Source organism: Phocoena phocoena, chromosome 10 (assembly GCF_963924675.1).
Source record: "Phocoena phocoena chromosome 10, mPhoPho1.1, whole genome shotgun sequence".
In the NCBI taxonomy this organism is placed as follows: domain Eukaryota; kingdom Metazoa; phylum Chordata; class Mammalia; order Artiodactyla; family Phocoenidae; genus Phocoena; species Phocoena phocoena.
The window spans coordinates 42323087-42345369 of record NC_089228.1 but is presented as its reverse complement, the minus strand read 5'-3'; the positions used below and the strand labels follow the sequence as shown (position 1 = coordinate 42345369).

The 22283-nt window shown below is 46.7% G+C and overlaps 2 protein-coding genes across 6 annotated transcripts in view; one reads left to right on the top strand and one right to left on the bottom strand.

Moving 5' to 3' along the window:
- Positions 1 to 21686, bottom strand: part of ZDHHC3 (zinc finger DHHC-type palmitoyltransferase 3) — a 53227-nt gene extending 31541 nt beyond the window's left edge. For 3 of the 5 annotated variants that reach the window (XM_065885348.1, XM_065885351.1, XM_065885352.1), the window contains exon 1: positions 5607 to 5912. In XM_065885348.1, the coding sequence (XP_065741420.1) occupies positions 5607 to 5912 (306 nt within the window). Of the gene's footprint in view, positions 1 to 5094; positions 5193 to 5602; positions 5937 to 21432 lie in introns of those variants that run through there. The other 2 variants (XM_065885353.1, XM_065885350.1) reach the window with 2 other exon arrangements.
- A 75-nt stretch (positions 21687 to 21761) lies between these two features.
- Positions 21762 to 22283, top strand: part of EXOSC7 (exosome component 7) — a 29276-nt gene continuing 28754 nt past the window's right edge. The window contains exon 1 of the mRNA XM_065885655.1: positions 21762 to 21822. Within this exon, the coding sequence (XP_065741727.1) occupies positions 21766 to 21822 (57 nt within the window). The 5' untranslated portion in view covers positions 21762 to 21765. The remainder of the gene's footprint in view (positions 21823 to 22283) is intronic.

Here is a 22283-nt window from a genome sequence, read left to right as displayed (position 1 = left end):
CCACAGAAAGGCAGGAGGTAGGTAACCCCCAAATTGGTCACCCTCTTCTCTCTGGAGCTAGAAAGATTTTCCGGTCGGTGTTTATGGATTACTCAGTGGCAGGTATGAGAAACTGCCTGGCACTAGGCAGAGTGCAGCACCCTCCTCAAATGAACCCTGAGGCAAGTCCCTGACCTGATCCAGGGAATGTGTCAACACCTTTGGGCAAAGTGTGAGAGGCCCTTCTCTGGCTGCACGCAGCACCCACGCACATTACACAGCACACTGCAGGACGACCCGGTGCTATTCGTCCTATGCTCCCACGGACCTGACATCATTCTGCCACCGTACTTGCCCGAGTAAATACTCACTGATTCTGTACACAGTTGTGCTCAATAAGGTCACCGAGAGAGAGACTCCAGAAGGGATTACCAACTGCATGTTGAAGTGAGTCCTGTTATTCCGGTTTGGGCCGCTGAAACTCCAATCACTGGCCTGCAGTGGTCTCAGATAGTCATGTGAGGTCTGTTTATAGCAAGGTGTTCACAGGGTGGGATTCAAAGGCAGGGAGGGACACTGGCAGGCAGACAGATGAATTTTCTTTCCCTTAACAATGTGGTTAAATTGAATTCATTTACATTCCTCTTGTTCTCAAATCTCAGATTTGAGATAATCTACAATGAGGTTAATAACGATTAGGTCCAAAGAAAGCAGGGGCAAAAAAAAAAAAAAAAAAGCTGATCATAGGGTTGACACAACTGCTGTGATTATGTAGTGCTTGGCTTTGGGCTTTCAGCAGCTAGGACAAAAAGAAACACGCTCCCAGCTTTAAGCACCTTCTGGGAGACAGGTGTTGTCCCAGATCTAAATTTTAAATGGAATCCTTCAGGATTCCTGAGGGGGTTCCTAGGATGAGGAGTTAAAATGTATTTATAACTGGAAAAGGTCAGGTGGTGAATTGGGATGGGGCGGGGAGACAGAGCAGGTACCAAGGTCAGAAAGAGTCCCTGAGCCCAGGTTGCCTTCAAGAGGCTGCCTCCTCCAGGCAAGCGGAGCCACTCTCGACCTCGCACCGTCTCAAGTGTTTCAGGAACACAGAAAGCTCCTTTGAATACATTACACAACCTCAGAGCAGGCAAGGAGAGGGCAGCCTGAAATCAAACACCGGTCTGACTCACGCGCCCGCCCACACCATGCCACCTCCAGGCCAGCACACCTGCCAAGTGAGGTACGGCCCCTCTGTCCACCTGCCCCCTTCCCTCTTCTTACAGGCCTGTCTATCCCTTTCACCCCATTTCTCAAATGGGAGTTCCACCTCCAAGTCATTTCTTTCTTCCCTTTTCTGCTCAAGCTCTTCGTGGACCCACTTACTACTATGTTGGAGTAAATGACTGCTAAATGGTCCAGAAAGCTGTAGTGGTTGCAACTCTTCTGATGTTCATTTGGAATAAGAATTTCAGAGCTGAAAGGGCTACCAGTAACTGTCTGGGGGAGACTGCAGGAGTTTTTTGTTTTTGTTTTACTAGTAATATTAACAAACCAAAATGATATACAATGCATACATTGTTATACATTGCTTATAACCTCCGGATATAAACTTTTCTGAAAAATTATACACAACATGAATTCTTGAGATACAAAACATTACAATCCTATTAGGGAACTCCTTAGAATCCTGCAGTGATGCCTTTTTAAAAACAGACTCTGCCTGCAGTGTTAATAAGGAACCCCTAATTGACTTGCTTTCAGTGTGAGATCTGGGCTCCCCAACTCCGTTCCTTGGAAGCCCGGGGTGTCCCAGGGGTTCCTTCCTCTGCAGCCCCACCTCTCTCTGTTTTGTGTACTGGGTTTTGCATAAGATGTCACATGTTGGGAGTGGGGAGAGGCAGGTGGCAGCATGAAGAGCCGGAGATGGGGCAGGTCTGCAGGGCATGCTTTGAGTTGCTCCCCTTACTAATGGTAGATATTTGACAGACGCTTTATTTTTTTGCCCCTTTTTCTTTCAGGCCAACAGCAAAACACACCTATGAGAAGCTGAATGGTGTTTGGGATATAGTCTGTGGCTCTCATTTGGGATTGGAAGCCGAGCAACATACAGTGAGAATCACTCTCTCCTGCATCCGACTGCAAGGGGCCAGACTGAGGAAGACCCTGGAGAGGGCACAACGTGGAGGTCAAAGAACACACGTGTGTGAGGGTAGCAGGAAGGCCAGGACAGAAGTCTCTTCTCCCTCCCACCCGACATCCAGTTCCCTGATTCACATGCCTTCTAGAAACCAGTAAACTCCACACTCTACTCTCTGATCCCAACTCCCCACCAGCCCCAGACCTGGCTGTCCACTGCCCAGGTAGCACTCCTGCTTACACGTAACAGAGACACAGTTTGGCCAGAATAGAAGTCTTGATTTCTCCTCCAAAATCTGTTCTCCCCAGACTCTCCCATTCAATAAAGGGGACCAGCAAATCTCCCAGCTACTCCAGCCAAGACTCTGGAAGGCACACTCTCTGATCCCTCTTCCCTTTTGTCACTCTTCTGAATGGCGGTTCTCAGACTGGATGAATATGGGCCCCAATCCCAGGGCCCCATCCCAGACCAATTAGAGTAGAATCTCTGGGGATGGGGCCCAAGGCATCAGTACTTTTCGAAAGCTCTTCAAGGGATTCTAATATGCAGCCAGGCCTGAGCATTAGGGGCTTAAAATATATTCCAAATCCAAAAGTTTCTCTCCCCCAGCCTCACCGCTCCCACCTTGGTCTGAGCTGCCACCACGTCTTGCGTGGCCCACTGCGATAACTCTCATCTTCCTGCTTCTACTTGCCCCACCTCAGAACCCTATCGCAAGCACAAGGCAGTGTCTTCTCAAAAATCAGGTCACATCGTGCCTCTCTGATGGCTTCTCACTATACAATAGAGACCAAGGTTCTCACGAGGCCCACAGGTCCTGCCTGGCCTGGCTTCTGCAGCCCTCCCCACCGCTTCCAGCCCCTCTCGCCTCCACTCACCATGCTCCGGTCACCCTGGTCTGAGTCCTGTTTCTCAAACACGCCAAGCACGCTCCTATCTCTGGGCCTTTGTACCTCTCCTCTGCCTGCAAGGTACTGCCCTCTGACCTTCACCTGCCTGACCTACCCCTTCATGTTATTTAGGCCTCAGCTCAAGTGGCATCGCCTCAGGGGTCCTTCTCAGATCACCTTCATTTAAATAGTCCTCCTGGGACTTCCCTGGTGGTGCAGTGGTTAAGAATCCGCCTGCCAATGCAGGGGACACAGGTTCGAGCCCTGGCTCGGGAAGACTCCACACGCCACAGAGCAACTAAGCCTGTGCGCCACGACTACTGAAGCCCACACACCTAGAGCCCGCGAGCCACAACTGCTGAAGCCCATGTGCCACAACTACTGACGCCTGCTCACCTAGAGCCTATGCTCCGCAACAAGAGAAGCCACCGCAATGAGAAGCTGGCGCACCGCAACGAAGAGTAGCCCCCGCTCGCCGCAACTAGGGAAAGCCTGCACGCAGCAACGAAGACCCAACGCAGCCAAAAATAAATAAATTAATTAATTAAAACAAAACCAAACCACTATGAGCTTTCAGGAGTTCCCTGGTGGCCTAGTGATTAGGATTCTGGAAAAATAAAATAAAAAATAAGTAAGCAAATAAATAAATAGTCCTCCTTCACCCCAGAAAAGTCACTACCACAGCCCCTGGATCACACAGTTTTGCTGTCTTTAAAGCCCTTTTCGACTTCTGAAATTACCTTGTTCCATCACGTCTTTACTGCCTGACGCCCTACGCTAGGATGTAGGCAGCAGTAGGGCAGGGATTGTGGTCTGTCTTGCTCACAGCTGTATCCATTGCTCAGAAGGACCCTCTCACATAGTAGGTACTCAATAAACATGGCATCCATTTTGTCCCACTCCTCAATGCCCCCAGGGCTCCTCCTCACTGCTGCCACGGTGATCCTTGTAAAATGACAATCTGATCTCATCACTCTTTTAAAATCCTCAGGGGCTCTCGCTGGCCCCATTTTCCAACTCCTACCCCACTTCTTTGGCACTCTGGCCACATCACCAAACCAAACCCATTCTCCTAAGTTCCTACCACTCCAAACAACCACACTCCTGCATTCCTGTGTCTCTGTGTATGCTGCTCCCTCTGCCTGGAATGCTGTCAGTGTCTTCCTGCCCTATCACCCTCCACCTTCCCTGCCCATGTACATTGTTCTGACAAGAACTGGCCTGGGCATCACCTCCTCCAGGCAGCCACCCCTGCCTAGACTGGTTAATTTTTGTTCTTCCACAGCAACTTGTGCTTCCTTCTGCCACAGCCTTCATCACACAGGGTTAACCTCACCTGTCGTCTCCTCTAGACAGAGGGCACCTTGAGAGAAGGAAGAGTGACTGGGGCTCAGCAGACACTAAATTATAAGCTGGGACAAATAATATCTTTTACTCTTGTATCCCCAATAGCAAGGGCACCATAAAAATTTCTGAATGAACCCTTAATTTGTTTCCATTATGATCAAATTGATGCTGCTGAGGAAAACTGTTTATGCCCTGTGTTTCAGGGCACTTATAACCATGTACTTCATTTCCTTCAGGTGACAGCTGTTCAACAATCCTACGAGCAGCTCTAACACTGGGCCAGCAGGCCCCTGCCTGCCAGTGTGTGCGATCTCTCCAGGCACGTGCATGAGAAGAGGTGCCATATGGGCCGGTCACTGGCTCGTGATTGAGCCGGGAAAGTGGCTTTCCCTAGGGATGGATTAACAATCCACCACCTGAACCGGCAGGAAATGGAGCCCTCTGAGAAGGGAACTAGCTCAGGACCCAGCATTTTTACTGTGCTTTCCCCGGGACTCACAGAAACGAAATCTGTGTGGCCAGTGCATTGCCACTTGCAGTGCTTTCCCTTTCTTAATTTAAACACACTTGTCCCACGTACTGAAACAATTAAGCCATAGGAAGTCTTTATCAAATAACACTCTCTCTCACTTTTCCCATACGAGATAACGAGCAGGAATGGAGACTTTAATACTCAACAGCCACTTGCACAGCTTGGTATATTTACCTAAGTCATTGGGCAGAAAACCACGGCTTTACCCACAGATACTCAACCAAGAGGCACTTGCTAGGGCCTGAAACAGGCTTATCCAGCTTTTCAGGGAAAGATGAGCCTCGCCCAAACAAGGTAAAGGCCACTGTTGTGCAGGTTCCTGGAACTGGATAGGGCTTTAATTTCAGCTTCACCTGGCTCCAGTCCTATCTTCACTGGGAGGCCCCATCCTGATCCAACCCCCAGCATGCCTTCCACTCGGATCATCTGACCCCAGCCTCGTGGTTTTCTCACTGTGCCTTTCTAACTAGAGGCTAAGCCTCCTCTAGATCAAACTCCTCCCATGGTAGGCTCAATTAATGCAGACACCTACATACAGAAAGCATCATTCAACCAGGACAGGCTGTGGTACAGATGGGGTCCCCTTGGTGGGGCCTGAGTCCACTTTCCCACCCCAGCCCTGGCCCTCCTATTCTCCACATTCCCAAGGTCAGGGGGCACATGCAGGCTGCGGCCATGCCAGGGCCAGAGAAGGAGAGTGTGGGCTGGTCAAAACAAGCCCAGACATACTCACGGGGTCCGTCAACATGGCCCGGCAGTGGGAAGCCAGGGCCAAGAAGGCCAGCAGGTTGAACATAATTCCATTGATGATGCTGTACACGTAGTCTCGGGATGGAATCAGCATGACAAAGAGGACCACAAACTCCGCATAGAGGACCAGAAACCAGGTGACAACGGCACAGGCGATGCCACAGCCATCACGGATAAACCACATGGTTCCCACAGGACTGGGGTGGGGAGGTGGGACGCACTTCTCTGGCTGGAGGTATTCTGGCTTCCGCTCAATGTCTCGGAAGTGGTGGGCGGGGATAAGCATCATAAGCTATTCTGTCCATACTGGCATCTGGAAGAGAGAAGAAAGAACCCAGAAATTTGGTGTGGTCTTGTCATCAAGGAGACTTGACAAAATTACCTTTCCAAAGCGAGCCATGAGTATCTATGTGCAAACTTCTTGCAGAAAAGCTGCCTAAACCTTCTGTTCATTTCCAGTGTGAGTTCTTGTCCCTACTTCTGAAAGCTAAAACAGGGCCACCTTGTCCAAAGCCTTCACGTGACAGATAAAGAAAGGGGAGGCTTCAAAGGGCAAATGCCTCGCCTCAGGTCAGCCGGAGCAGCAGCAGCACACACAGCACACCAGCTGGGAGGCGGACTAACAGATATGTTCAAATTTTGACCTAAAAGACAAAGGGGCGGGAGGGGGAGCATCAGGCCCTCTGGGAAAACTCTCTTCATCAGTAACACTGCTGCCTCTACACCGTGGACAAACCCAGAGACTCGTGTTGAGGCTGGTTGGGATTGAGTAGGAGGAAAGTAGTGGTAACCTAGGACTAGGGTTAAGCTGCAACCATGAAGACCTTCTAACTTACTGCACTGCATCAGCCAATAATAAAGGCAAAACACTCACTAGGATGGGGAATGTTCTTGAAACAAGCTAGGGTTTTTAGCCCTATGGCCAAAATGGTTTATTTTCCAGGAATGAGTTCTGCTCTACTCATGGTGATAGGGCAAAGCATAGGAGTGTTGGACAATGAGTCCAGAGATGTTTCCGCACCACCTGCTTGTGGGGCTTCGTGAGTTCTGGTCTCCTGACCTAGGAAAACACCCACATTCCAGCCCCAGCCCCCTCCTCACAGTTGGAGTGAGGGTCGAAGGAGTTGGAGGTGCCTGTTACTCGTGCTGTCGACCGCAAGACCCTGCACACATCACAGGCGGTGTGCACGTCTTCTCTCTAGGAAAGACGTCAGTTACTTCAGAAGCAAGGGCTGAGCAACGCGTCCTTTCTTCCTCACAGCTGCAGCTGAGTCTCTGGAGAGAGCAATGAAATCACTACGACGCGATAACTGAAGTCTCTCTGTCCACGGCACATGCTGCAAGACATGTCAGTCCAGATTCCCCTGCTCCAGTTCTTTATCTTAAACTCTGGGGCCTGTCGTTTCACCAACCAGGTTTCTCAGAAACCGCGATGGCTCCAGTTCTGTCTCAGATGTAGGGGCCATGGGAAAACCACCCGGAGCACAGTCTATGATGCAGGCAAGCAACATCTCAGTCTTTTGAGAACTCAAATCACTTCACAGCAGAGGAAATCACTCAAAAGCAGCACTGGCTCTGTGTGCTTTTCTGAAGACTGCAGCTCTGAAGGGGAAGGGCAAGCTTTCAACGGTTGTACTGGGTTATCCTTACCCTTTGCCCAATTTTCCTCCTTCCTCCACTGCCCTCACCCCCAACGAAGAAAGAGGATCTGAAGTGACTACAGTAGCGTCATAAAAAGTAAGGATGTGTCCAGAAAGCTGAGAGGGCAGATCAGTAACTACTACTCAAATGACAGACATTCTGGAATCAAAACTTGTACGGACTAATAATGAAAGAATAAGGCCAAGGCCTCCCCTCCCATGGTGGCAGAGAATTAATGGCTGAAAGGCAGTTAAATGTGTACTGTGTGCTTGTCCAAAGGAACACTGACTAAACAAATACTCAGAGTGACTATCACATTTAACCAGAATTTTCCAATAGAGCAACCTTGTGCTCTTCACAAGACAGTGGCAATTAGTGTTGCCAGGGACAACCTAGAGGCATTAAAAGATGCAGGGATACCTTCTGAAGCACCAAAGAGAAGGACAGCAGGAGACTGAAAACTGGGGACATCTGGGACCTGACCTATGGCAAGCAAATTCTAAAATTCTAAACTCTGTACAAACAAAACCAAACAAACGAAAAGCTGAAATCCCATTATGATTCAAAAGCTGATGGAAGCTCAACATTTTGACAACCTCCAAATGCAAGCATTCTTTTTCCTGCTGCCATACTGATTTGTATGCATATCATCTATGTCCCCACGATTGCTATTTAAGTTCTAAACCAATAGTTTTATTGGACCACAGCCATACTATTCGATTACACATATTATATTCTCTATATCTTTTTTGCAGGGTTGAATAGTTGTGATGGAAAGACCCATTAGCCTAAAGTATTTCCTCTGGCTCTTTACAGAAGTTTGCTGGTTCTAGGTAGTTGTCACCCACCAAATAAATACAGGCACACCTCGTTTTATTTCTCTTCACTTTATTACGCTTCGCAGATACTACTTTTTTACAAATTGAAGGTCTGCGGCAGCCCTGTGCTGAGCAAGTCTATTGGTGCCATTTTTCCAACAGCATTTGTCTCTGTCACATTTTGGTAATCCTCGCAATATTTCAAACGTTTTCATTGTTATTATATTGTTATGTGATCTGCAATCAGCAATCTTTGACGTTACTATTTGATTAAGCTTAGTGAGGAAGGCATTTCAAAAGCTGAGACAGTCCAAAAAGCTATGCTTCTTGCACCAAATAGTTAGCCAAGTTATGAATGCAAAGGAAAAGTTCTTGAAGGAAATTAAAAGTGCTACTCCAGTGAATGAATGATAAGGAAGCGAAACAGCTTTATTGCTGATGTGGAGAAAGTTTTCGTGGTCTGGACAGAAGATCAAACCAGCCATAATATTCCCTTAAGCCAAAGCCTAACTCAGAGCATAGCCCTAACTCTCTTCAATTCTGTGAAGGCTTTGAGAAGTGAGGAAGTTGCAGAAGAAAAGTCTGAGCTTATTAGCAGAGTTTGGTTCATGAAGTTTAAGGAAAGCAGCGATCTCCATAACATGAAAGTGCAAGGTGAAGCAGCAAGTGCTGACATGGAAGCTACACTAGCAAGTTATCCAGAAGATCTAGCTAAGATAATTCATGAAAGGTGGCTACACTAAAGAACAAATTTCCAATGTAGACAAAACAGCCTTCTAATGGAAGAAGATGCCATCTAGGACTTCCATAGCTTGAGAGAAGTCACTACCTGGCTTCAAAACTTCAAAGGACAGGCGGACTTTCTAATGCAGCTGGTGACTCGAAGTTGAAGCCAATGCTCATTTACCATTGTGAAAATCCTAAGGCCCTTAAGAATCATGCACAATCTACTCCTGCCGGTGCTCTATAAATGGAAACGAAGTCTAGATGACAGCACATCTGTTTATAACATGGTTTACTATTTTAAGCCCATTGTTGAGACCTACTGCTCAGAAAAAAAATATTCCTTTCAAAATAGTACTGCTCATTGACAATGCACCTGGTCACCCAAGAGCTCTGAGGGAGATGTACAACTAGATTAATGTTTTTTTCATGTCTGCCAACCCAACATTCATTCTACAGCCCACAGATCAAAAAGGCATTCTGACTGTCAAGTCTTATTTAAGAAATACATTTCATAAGACTACAGCTGCCATAAGCAGTGATTTCTCTGATGGATCTGGGCAAAGTCAATTGAAAACCTTCTGCAAAGATGTGCCATTCTAGATGCCATTAAGAACATTTGTCCATGCCACTCTCTGATTCACTTTGTGATAAAGCAGAAACTAACACACCATTGTAAAGCAATTATACTCCAATAAAGATGTAAAAAAAAAAAGAACATTTGTGACTGGTGGGAAGAGGTCAAAATATCAACATTAACAGGAGTTTGGAAGAAGGTGATTCTAACCCTCATGTATGGCTTTGAGGGGTTCAAGACTTCAGTGCCTCGAGGAAGTCACTGCAGATGTGGTGGAAACAGCAAGAGAAGTAGAATTAGAAGTAGAGCCTGAAAATGTGACTGAACTGCTGCAACCTCCTGATAAAACTTGCATGGATAAGGAGCTGCTTATTATGAATGAACAAAGAAAGTGGTTTCTTGAGATAGAATCTACTCCTGGTGAAGATGCTGTGCAGATTGTTGAAATGACAACAAAGGACTTAGAATAGTACATAAACTTAGTTGATAAAGCAGCGGCAGGGTTTGAGAGGATTGAGTCCAATTCTGAAAGACGGTCTACTACATGTAAAATGCTATCAAACGGCATTGCACGCTATGGAGAAACTGTTCTTGAAAGGAAGAGTCAATCAATGCCACGAATTTCACTGCTGTCTTATTTTGCCACCTCAGCCTTCAGCGCCACCCTGACTAGTCTGCAGCCATCAAGGCAAGACTCTCCAACAGCTTTTGCTGAAGGCTCAGATGATGGTTAGTATTTTTGAGCATTAACGTATTTTTAAAATAAGGTATATGGGAATTCCCTGGCAGTCTGGTGTTAGGACTTGGCGCTTTCACTGCCATGGGCTCGGGTTCGATCCCTGGTCAGGGAAGTAAGATCCCGAAAACCATGTGGCACAGCCAAAAAACAAAAGCAAACAAACAAATAAGGTATGTTGTTTTTTAGACATGATGCTATTGCACACCCAGTAGACTACAGTAGAAACATAACTTTTATATGCATGTGATTTGCTTTATTGTAAAAAAGAAAATTCATGTGACTTGCTTTATTGCAATTCTCACTTTATTGCGATGGTCTGGAACTGAACCTGCAACATCTCCGAGGTCTGCCTGCTTCCCCTGCAGAACAGCTCAGTGTGACCTAGATGGTCAGTGACGACTCACCCCACCCCAACCCCCGTCAGTGGCAGTGTATCCTCCTGTCATCTGCTGCCTGAGGGTCATCTCACCACAACCTGTGTACTCCATTGTTCTTCAATTATCATAAACTGTGTGGTTTTCAGAAATGGATAATCACTGAAAATAAATTTTAGAGCAATGCTCTTGTTTATATACTTCCAGTGATCATATTATGCTCATGGTGTATCTTCAGAGTAGCTGACTGTATTCTATCTGTCCTCTGACAGTTGCTCATTCTTGATTGTACATATGGCAATGAGTCGACTAAACTTGAGTTGTGTTTCACACGTGTGGTTTTCCTGAGGAATAGGCCCTTCCACATAAGCAAATTTCCCAGGTAACTGTGGCTTATTCCTAAGCAGAAACACATTTTAACAATTTGGATGGTTAAACTGGAAATATTAAAAAGTAAAACAAAAAACAACAAAAAAGGGATATTATAGCTCTTCCTGTCTTAAGTACAATAACCATCCATTTCTTCGGAATGATTTTGAGTCATTACCAGGAACATCAATTAATGGAGTGTGTTAGGTAATGTCCTCAGGGGGTACAGAGAATCACTGGGCTCTCGGCCTCACACCAACTGGCCTGTGGTGCACAGGCCAGTTGGTGTGAGGCCGAGAGCCCAGTGATTCTCTGTACCCCTGAGGACATTACCTAACACACTCCATTAATTGATGTTCTGGTAATGACTCAAAATCATTCCGAAGAAATGGATGGTTATTGTACTTAAGACAGGAAGAGGCAATAAAACTAAATCTTGTTAGATTTGTTTGTAAAAGAAAGGTATTCATTTTAGGTAACTGACCTTTAGGGAACACCAGCTATGTTCTCCTACCACACAGTCCTTGAGGGCTGGGAGCCCTGTCTTTTCATTAGCCAGTGCCTGGCACATAGTAGCCACGTACTATCTGTGTTCATTACATGAATACAGGAGTAAAATGCCATGAGCTTTGTGTTCCCTGGCCCACCTCTTGGAGCCCTTGTTTGATTACTTTCAGGGCTGTGGTCATACTTTAGACGGCAAAGGGTGCCCCCAATAGGATTGTGAAATAGGTGGACTGTGACTCTTACTCAAGTTTCCAGATGTTCCACACTCAGACCACGTGAGACCAAAGGGTGGACAGAGGAGCTGTGTTTTCCCACTGGCCCTCACTGGTGAGTGAGAGCCTGTGATCTGGGAAAGAACCCAGCCAAGGGTGTCTGGCAGAGCCAGACACTAAGGGCTGAACTGAAGAGCATGTTCCAATCCACGCTGCAGTTTCAAACAGTCCAATCAAAACCAAGGAAGCGACGCTGCTCTTAAAAAGGTACTTAACCCCAGCTCCCCCAAAAGCAATGGAAGTAGCTTTCCTTACATTAGCCAACTGAAAATCTGAGGAATATGGGGGAAAACCCACCTTGAAACAAACTGTACAAACTCCCTTCACTCTGTCCCTAGTAACAAAAACAGAAAAGGAAAATATTGACTACTTTTCCTTTTCGAATTAGGGAAATTCCAATCCTTGGGGTTGAGGCTCTTTGCCAAGGACCCACTCCTGACATGAGTCCTTGCGTGAGAGGAGGTGCGCAGAACTGGCTGCTCAGCCTCTGGGGCAGGTCCACAGGGAGGTTGGTCGGTCCCAGAAGCCTCAATACCACTCTTGCCAGCCCGCTCGTACCACAGTGGGGCAGCCTCCTCCAGTTTCCCATCCCATGCCCTTGCCCTGTTTGCTTTCTCAAGCCCCCTCTCTTCAATTCAACTCAAAAAGACATGCATGAAACAGCCGCTAAACACAAGGAACTGTGCAGGGCCCTCACACCCAGGGATGACAATAATGTGTGTGTGCTGCCCTGGTCAGGCCCTGCCCTTCCCTCTCCCAGCTCCCAATCTGGTAAAACTATAGGAGAAAGAGATGCGCAGGATCAGAGGTGCTCTGGAGCTCCCTAGAGAAGGTGATCCTGATGATAAGGCAGAGATGGCGTCCAGAATGACAACCTGAGCTCTGTGGGGAGTAGGGTGTTGGAAGTCTAAGAAAACCATCTAGTCTTCCTTCTTAGAGTTTCAGAAGCAAAAACCAAGAAATGACTGAAATTAGTGCTAACTTCCAAAAAACGCCACTGCTTCTGGTCCAGAGAACTGCCTCCAGATTCACCTATAACACACGTGCTTCATTATGCCTGACCACAGTCAGGCCCTTCCACTAATCCAGATAAGCAGACAAAAATGTATTTGGTGAAGTTCCATCTAGAGTCCTGTGAGCCCCAGGGATTGGGGTTCTGGATTGGCCTTGCAATACATCACTTATGACTCAATTCCCATGCTGCCTATCCATGGCTGGGCAACTGAAAGGGTTTGAAAGTGGTGATTCTAAGGCGAAGCTCAGAGGCCCCATTCCACTATGGCCCATAGATGGTTGTTGGCCAGCCTAGCCTCCTAGCCTAGTGTTGACAATTAGTGATGGGCAGAATCCAGCTACAGGGACTGTAGTTAATCATTACTTGTTGAGTGAGGGGCAAAACCTTATAAACCTGGCCTAAGAAAGTTGACCAAAAGTCCGTGCTTCATGAACAAGGTTCAAAGGCATGACCACATAAAAGTTCAGTACTGGATGTATCAGAACCCCCAAAACCCACTGTTCTCAATCCAGCGAATGTCCCAAGAATCCCAGATCTTCTCAGATTGCCAGCTGCTTTCCTGAGACAAGATACTACACTAAAGTCATGGGTGGCTCAGCTAGATCTAAAACCAAGTCCTTAAAGGCATCTCAAAGGACTTTGTGAAGATTACTTTCCTAAAACAGCACACCCACTCACATTCTCACATCCACACATGCATTCATGCACACATACAAGCAGATCTTGGAACTGTATAGATTCAGAACTTCTCAAGTTTTAGGGTGATGGACTTCAAGTATTCACAAACCAGCCCTACAGCTTTACAGATGAATAAATGGCCCATTCCCTGGAAGCTCTGGAAATAAATCTGATCTAGCAAAAAATGAATTTATCTGAGTTACAATTCTCTTAATTTGTGTAAGGATCCAAAAGGATTGTAAATTTCATACCTATTTTTAGATGATTCTCAGAAAGAGAGAATGAACCATGAATCACTATGTTTGAAATGTTTCATAAAAACCCAGAATGAGTCACTCAACTCTTTCCAAAAGGTAAGGGTGTGGTCCAAAGGAAAGGTGCCTTGTCTTACCCTCTGCATCACACCTTGCCAGGCAAGGAAGGTGTCCAGACAGGCAGAGCTGCTGGCCTGTGCTAGAAGATCTTTACCAAGGAGTCTACATTGTGTCTCTCTCCACAACAGGGTCTGTCTCCCTCTGCCTGCCTGCTGTCTCTGTCATACTTAACCTTTAACAAAAAACAGGAAAAAAGAAAGGAAGGGAGGGAGGGAGGGAAGGAGGGAGGAAGGAAGGAAGATATCACATGCCCAAACCAAATCCTATGTATATTAAAACTCACTGAGGGAACCAGCGAGTGGTCAGTAAGCGAAATTTGCCTTCTTCCTATAAAAGCCACCTTCCTATAAAACCCACTCATGTGCAAACTCAGATTCCTAACAATGAGTCTCCATTTCAGAAAAAAGTTTGGGGATTTGGAAGCTCATGTAGGCTAACGGTTCCTCCATTTACTACAACTGACTATTACAGTACTACAACTGGCAGTTTACCACCTCCTAGCTTTCTAGATCTATTAAAAAAAATACACACCCACATATAGGATGACATATGTCACAAACACTGGGGATCAGTAGAAACTACCACTCGTTTGGGTAACACATTCATCCTTTTTCATGAGCGTGCTTTATCATATGTTGCAACAATGAGAAAAATATTAAAACAAGACCACGCATAAGATTAACTGGTAAAAAACAATCACTATCTGAGTCAGAATTTTAGAGTGGGAAGGAACCTTAAAGACCATCTAATAGATTTTAGTCAAACTCTTCTGCTTTACAGATGAGGAAATCCAAGGGCATCTGAGATTTTGCCTAGAACATGCAGTGCTGCTATAGGAATGGAGATGGGCACTATCATTAACTGAATGCCCATTAAGACTGAGGAGGTACACAAAGCAGCCCCTCTAAATTCTCACAACAACTTAGCATAGTAGCTTTTATTATTCATTGTAAAGACGGAAAAAGTGAGGTATAGAGGGTCTTAATAATATTCCCTAGATCAGATAAAGCCAGGATCCAAAACCAGCTCTGTTTGCCGCCACAGACCACATTCTGAGCACCGCACATGGCTGCTTTTTCTTTCTTTCTTTCTTTTTTTGTTTTGCAAGAGGGGGACAGGAGGAATGACCAAGCAGGAAACACGAGCTCTGCTTCCTGCTCCCTCGCACACAATTCATGGACCTAAGGAGAGGTCACTTCAACTTAGCTTTAATGTCTTCATCTCTCAGGTGGGGAGGCCTAGTTCTCTAAACTTTGTGACTCTTTTTTAAAAACCTTAGAAAAGGACTCTAAGCAGACTTTGCTTCTGCTCCTGGGAGCCTATAATACTCATTCTTTGGGGGGGGGGGGGGAAAGAAGGAGCATTCTTTTTTCTATGAGCCATTTTGCTGCTGGCGGCTTCCTCTTTAATGGAGCACAGCACCCACCAGGCCACCTCACACACTAGGGCCCTCAAAAAACACAACCTTTCGGGAAGAGACCATAGGGACTAGCTGACCTCTTCCAAACTCTGGTCCAGCCTCTTCTACAGATGGGTAAAGAAATGAAACTCAAGCTGATTTCCATAAAATGGTTAGCGAGCTGGCTAACTTCCTATCTAGGTCTAAATGATGGTATCCTCTTGTTGCTTATGCGGCCATCTCCCTACATTAACTCCTCCTTCCAGGAAGTCTGCAACCCAGCAGGAAACTCTTTAAAAAGGCAACAATATATCACTGATTTAGCTACTCAATTAATGTTTGTCAACAAGTGTTATAGTACATGGAACCCTTTGTAATCAGGTGCATGATCTCACCTGACACTGAACTGCCCCTGGCCTCTGTCAGGAGTAGGTTCCAAGATGCCTTCTGCTTGGCAGCTGCCACAGTGCAGGGCACACCCAACGAGGAGCGGGGCCCTGACTCTTACTGAAGGTCTACTATACTGGGCTGTATGCTAGACGCACCTCATCCTGCTCTATCCTTGTAGCTACTCGACCTTGTAGGATAAGTCCTCACTTTCCCACCCCCTTTTAGAGGTGAGGAAACTGAGGCATGGAAAGATTACCCTATGTTCATACTGCTAGGAAGCAGTGGAGACAGGATACACTCCCAAGCCTGCTCTCATTCCAGAGCCTAGCTTTAACTATTCACTACAATCATTAACTTTGCCCATTAACTAGAAACAAAAGGGGGAAGGGTGCTGATGTTTCTACCAGTGACCTTGGCTTACTTACTGTTTGAATCTCTTGCCCACACATGGTCACCCAGAGATGGCACTCTCGGGTGGGCCACGTGCAGTGCTGTTCATAGACCACAGACCTGAACTTAAGCATTTTGTGCTCTAAGCTGGGGCCCTGGCTGAACACCAGCCACCATTCAGAAGACTGATCCTGCCTTAACTTAGGAAGCAGGAGGGCTGTGAAGCTTCAGCCAGGAGGGTCACCCTAAGATTGAATCCCTAAAATCTGCATCTGCTGGGGAACATTTCCTGTAGGGCCAAGTTCCAGCACGCTGCTTTTTCTGAGGGAAAGCCCACCCATGCTAGGCAGAGACCAACCAGCAAAGGCTGAAAATGGCACCTGGCCCCACACTGTGCTATGTGCAGATATGCAGCCACTATGACATCACCCAGGCAAGAGCGTGGCTTTCTTAGGGACTAAAAGCAAAAGTGCTTAGAGGGATCTGAAAGAGGAGTTAGGGAAGGAGAAGAGAGAACCAGTTACTACAACTGTACCAGGCTTCAAGGAGGGGAGCCATTTTGCTTTCAGGTCCCTGCTGATCCCACTCACCTCAGGCAGGCCCTGTAAGTGGCAATGCAAGAGAAGAGCCTTGGGAGGAACCTGGGCCCAAGGAAACGAGACTCTACAAGTCCACAGCCCCCGCCTGCCAGGCGAGGCATCTGTTAGAGGCCTTTAGAGATAGATGGGAGACTAATGATAAGCAGAATCTTCGAAGACTGGGCTTGGAGTCAAGAGGCCAGAAATTACTCCCCACCCTGCTGCTCACTAACCTCATGATTTGGGGCAAGACAGTTACCCTCCATGGGCCTGTTTCCTCACCCATAAAACAAGAGGGAACATTCAGCTGATTGCTAAAGTCCTCTGCAGGGCTGAGATTCTGATTCCTCTGTTCTCAGAAACAAATTCAACATCTTTGTTAATTTCTTGGATTTTTTTATTATCAAAAGTCTCCTTTAACTTTCTTTCCCCATTCTTTGTTAATATTCAAAAAGAAACAGTTGTCTGTTAGCAATTTTCCTGAGCATGTTCAATTTTTTCAATGAAGTACGGCATGTAATTACCACTTCCTTTGTTCTTTCATTTAATGTTTTGCAGAGAGGGAAAAGCTCTATCAAAATACATCAAATATTACAAAATGGTAAAAGAGAGAAGTCTTAAAGTCCAAAGTTAAACATGACCATTTTTCAGTGTTTAAATGTCTCTATATCCGAGATCTACTGTGACTTCTATAACCTGGTAAGATAGGCATTTTCGTGTAAAATGAGGTTTAGAGAGGTTGACTTACTCAAAGTCACAAAGCAAGTTAGTGGCAAAGTCTAGATCACTGGAATAGATGCCCAAAAGGCTTTCCACCATAGATCATTATCTTCCTAGCCAACCTGCCTTTCTAGATTCTCTGCTACTCTTTCTTGGGTTAGAAACGCACACTTTGTACAAAGCAAAGTCAAAACTTATTGCAACAGAACTGCAGCCAGAACTGTACTTGTCCCACTAGGGCCATGGTCCTAAGGTGAAAAATCAATCCTACCCCAAGGCATTCCATCCCCACTGACCCTGAACAGGAGATATTCATGTCTCAGGTAGACCAGAAAATCCAAAGAGTTCAATCAATGGATGTTACCAGGAATGTTACAATTTGGAAGAAACTATGAAAAGAGGGAGTTTTCCTGGTGTTTCCTCACATTGCCTGGATGAATGACTGAATTAGGTGGGACATGCAAGGTAGTCTTCTTACCTACACAGTCAAAAGTCAGCAATAACCTGGCCATTTGTCTCTGGAAATCTGCTTTTGAAGAGGAAGGCAAATGATTTTAAAATGCAGAAAACAGGAAGAAATTCGAGGCAGCATGGCATTAGCCTTCTTATTTCCCCCAAAAGGTCAATAGCCAGACATCACACCTTCACTGCTGCTTCAGCTTCTGCTACTTTCTATGGCTATCGGGGTGTGTATGTGTTTGAATACTTCCAGATTTGCTAATCAGGACATGTGACGCCCTTTTCTCACACATGCCCTAATGAAAGACATAGGACGCACCCTGCCATTCGCTCAGAATGAAACACACGTGAAGACCCTTCCTCTAAATGAGAATAAGCTTTACCTATGTATTCCCATCAATTTTTCTATCACTGGAACCACAAGTTATGAGTTCTAGAATGACAAGACAGACAGACCTGCTGGCCTGACTATGACAGGTTATTTATACCGAGTATTCTTTAAGACAAGGCACAGGCAGGACAAATGCAAAGTGTTTAAAGGAAACGGATCTATAGGGAAAACAATAGCTCACTTTTGCTTTTCTGGGGCGCTGGGCTAATTGTGAGAACGCAAAGAAAAAGGCATAAAACTTGGCTACCTCTGTTTAAGACTGGGAATAAAATGTTCCCTTGCTGAGCACCACGGACTCAGCACTGCCCCAAGCTCTCCTGTAACTGACTGTTTTTGCTTTAATTAACCAAGGCTAGGTGGGACAGATTTACTCTGTCTGTGTAATGTTACTGTTATCTGCCAGTGGCTAGCAGCAGCTCTTTACCTGTTGCTCTTGATGCCTGGCCTGCACAATTAGCACCTTATAATAGGCCGGCCTCTCATCTAAGTACCACGTGTCTCAATTGAGCACTTTATTTTGTCTTGTTCGCGTACTAGTTCAAGAACCTGGGCTCCGCAGTTATAAGAAATCTTAAACTCCTTTTAGGCAGGTGTGTGTTTTCAGTTTCTTATCTCTTCAGGCCCACGAGAACACTAGGGACACAAAGGCATGCAAACAAATACTTCCTGATTGTTTGAAGAGCTTCTAGAGGTCTATTCTGGGAATAAGCACGTGGTCTCCCTGCCTATCTCAACCCTCTGTACCTGATCCATTGGGCTTCTCTGCCGTTGAGGGATCTCAGGTACTTTGAGTTAAGCTCTACTTGGTCTATATGTAACCTTTTCCCTTACCTAAAAGAGTTGGCTGAAACAGACACATGAGCTTCCCATCAGCACCACGTTCAATGTTCCTCTAGAAAAAGGAACAGATTCCTTGCTTTTGGAATTAAAACTAACTATAACTTATAGGGCATTACCAGTTCCATAACAAACACAGGCCTCCTTCAAATACTCTGGTGAATGAAATGAAAGAGGACAGCTACATAAGGGGATGGTTAGGAATGCAGGTATGGGAGCTAGGTTTTCTGGTCTCAAATCCTGGCTCTACCGCTTACTAGCTGTGTGACCTGAGACCTTGGTCAAGACAGCCTCTCTGCACCTCAGTTTCCCAATCTGTAAAACAGGATAATAGCACCTGCCTCACAGGGCTATTGTTAATAGGACTGAATCAGTTAGTCTTTGTAAAGTGCTTTAGAGCAGTGCTTGGCACATAATAAGCACTATTAGGCTTAAGTTACCGTTAGATAAAATTAATAAGAGTACAGAGATTTAGAACAGACAGACCTATAAATCAGTATGCCTCCAAAAGAATCTGACAGTGATGGGAAAACAAGCAGGTTAACAGAATAATATGCCATCCTTGGTGTTTTGATTTTCTGGCAAACATATAATCTTTGAATTGCTTCAGTAAACCGAAAAGAACTCTGGATTTATAGGCTTTTGAAATGTCTAACACATTATCACAACATATGTGATCAAAAATGCTCTGGCTGCATTCAAGCAAAACAATTAGTGAAGGTGTCATTGTTTTAGTAGAGAATTTTAAATGAACACTCTACTGTTTACACCTCTTATATCTACTTTGTCTAACATGTCAGGCATTGTTCATAATGTTATTTAGCAAATACTGCCAACCCTTCTCCAGCAAAGAAACTTAGTCAATTATCAGGGGAACACTTCAAATGTATGTTTTATATTTTAAAAGATTCATTGAAAGATGAATCTTTATATAAAGATGATTCCATGGCATCCAAACTCAGAATTTTCTTTCAGTGTCTTTTCTGATCTATTCACGGCCACTTTTTAAACCCTCAATCTTCTTAGATATCTTAGCTACTAAAATTCCACATCCAGGGTGTCTCCTTTCTGAGCAATCTCTAGCACAAGATACCATTTCTAACAACAGCAGTCCCTTGTTATCTCACCACGGAGGTCCTCTCTAGAATCCAGGCGTCCAACCACACACAAAGGCATCTATGTGCCACAACAGGTGGGGGCACCTGTACTTTCGTTAGGGAGGAAACACTTCCAGTTTCACCTCTCCTAGATTCCCTGGAGGGCAAAGTTCAACAATGCAGTATGTCTTCCCTGTAGGTGCACCTGCAGAGAATTATGTAGAGACATCAGAAACAACTAATGTCCAGTCTACTAAGAAGTGATCATCTATTCTGGGGCTCAGCAGTTTAGTGCTTAAGAATGTGGGCAGGTACTTCCTCTCCATACCCTCCTCGGACTGACCTCCCTATCCCACTGTGTTCACTAGTGCCACTGTCATAGCTCTTAACCACCATGTTCTGTGGTTATGCTGGCCCTGGGTCCTTCCCCTCTGCCTGGGGAGCTTCTCTGGGCAGAAGTTGTGCTCCACTTGTCTTAGTGTTCCAAAGCCAGCACAAAGCCCATCTATGCTAAGCTCCCAAGAGTTATGTGTGAAACTGTATTTGAGCTACTATCTGAGAAAACCCAAATGTTCTTTGGATGATCAAGCTGTCAAGGGTTACTTTCACTTTTGAGTACAGGGAGGTTCCTCAAAAATGGAGCATTTGGAAAAGTCATCAGACCCCCTCTTTGTTTCTGTCGTTTTGGGTTAACTTTCCCCCATTTATCCACATGGCCCCTTTAAAATTTTTTCGTGCCCTGTCAGCCCCGCCTTAATGGGCTCCTTCAGTGACCCCACATTCACCTTGCAGGTATCCTTCCTGAATATTCAAGGCCCATTCTTACGTGGCCACGAGCGGGGCTGGCATGTTTTTCGTCCACGGCTCCCAGCGATCCCTAGTCACTGCTAGGAAGTGCTGGGGACGCCTGGGCACTGCGCCCCCCCAGCCAGCGCCGACCAAGACTCCCCCGCCCCACTCTCTTTGGGACAATGCTCCGGCAGCCACCCGGGGCAAGGGGATCCTGCAAAGGTTCCGGGTCAGCGTTCGGTCAACCAGCCCCAGAGAGAGAGCGGGGGTGGGGGTGGGGGAATCCCTGGGGTGAAGACGCCTCGGGACTAGTGGGCATTCACTTCTGGCCCAGACCCTTCCCACCGGGAACGACCTAAAGAGGTCTTTATCGCCTCTTTCTTTTCCACCATTCTAGGGACCAGAGAAATGCAAGACAGGGGGCAGGAAGGAGAGCAAGGAGACAGCCTCTCAGGCCAATCACGACGTCCGCCTCCCCTCACTCGGAGTGAGTCTGTCTGTGTCTGTCTGTCTGTCTCTCTCAACACACACGACCTGCTACTTCAACTTCAGCTCTGAGCAAACTGCGCCGCACGTCTCTCCTACTACGAGTCCTCCAGCTCCGGCTCCGGCCCGTGCCTCTCGTCTCACCCCAGCTTTTTCACCCAATCCCAGTTTCCTCACCCAACTGACCATGAAGCTGGAGGTAGTTCCCCAGTCCCAGGCCCCCGGTGGGGCTCGGCTGTCGCCGCCGCCGTCGCTCCCCCTGCAGCCCCCGACCCGCGATCCGGCCTCGGGCTGCAGCGATGGCTCCCCGGCACGAGGCGCCGCGGCTCCCTGGACTCGGCCAGACACAGGGCGGCGCGCAAGAGAAGCCCATCGAGCTCCCGGCGGTGGTGGCGGTGGTGGCGGCGGCGGCTGCTGGAGCGGCCGCCGCGCAGGCTGATGACGCATGGGCGCGGAGGGGGCGTGGTCCGCGGGGGAGACGCTGGCAGATGACATCTGGCGGCGGGGAGGCTCGGCAGCATGGCGTTTGTGGCGCTGAGTGAGGCGGAGAAGGTGTACATTGTGCATGGCGTTCAGGTAGCGGCAGCAGCGGTACCGGCGCCGGCCGCCGGGTTCCCCTAGGACTGCGGCTGACTGGGTTTACCTTGTGATTAAACCGCTCGGCGGCCGGCGTGTGCAGATCGAAGCCGGCAATGAGGGCGTATTTGGGACCGGGCGGCGAGAATCCATTTAGGATTGTATTTGTACTTGCTTCTTTCTGGGTCTACAAGGTTCCACACCCGGGTAGGAAGCGGTGGGCAGTCCCTGATTCTGTTAAACACCCTCTCAGCCTTTGAAGGCTGAGCTGTCCCATTTTTGTTAGGTACATATTCTATCATAATTTTTATCCCATTGAATCTTTGTAACAGTCCTGAAGGTAAGTATTATCTCTACTTTACATATAAGGAACTATGCTCAGAGAGGTTAAATCAGTTGTCTGAGGTCACAAAGTAAGTGTGTGGTGGTGTTACCCGAAAACAGGGCTTGCCGCTTGGCGG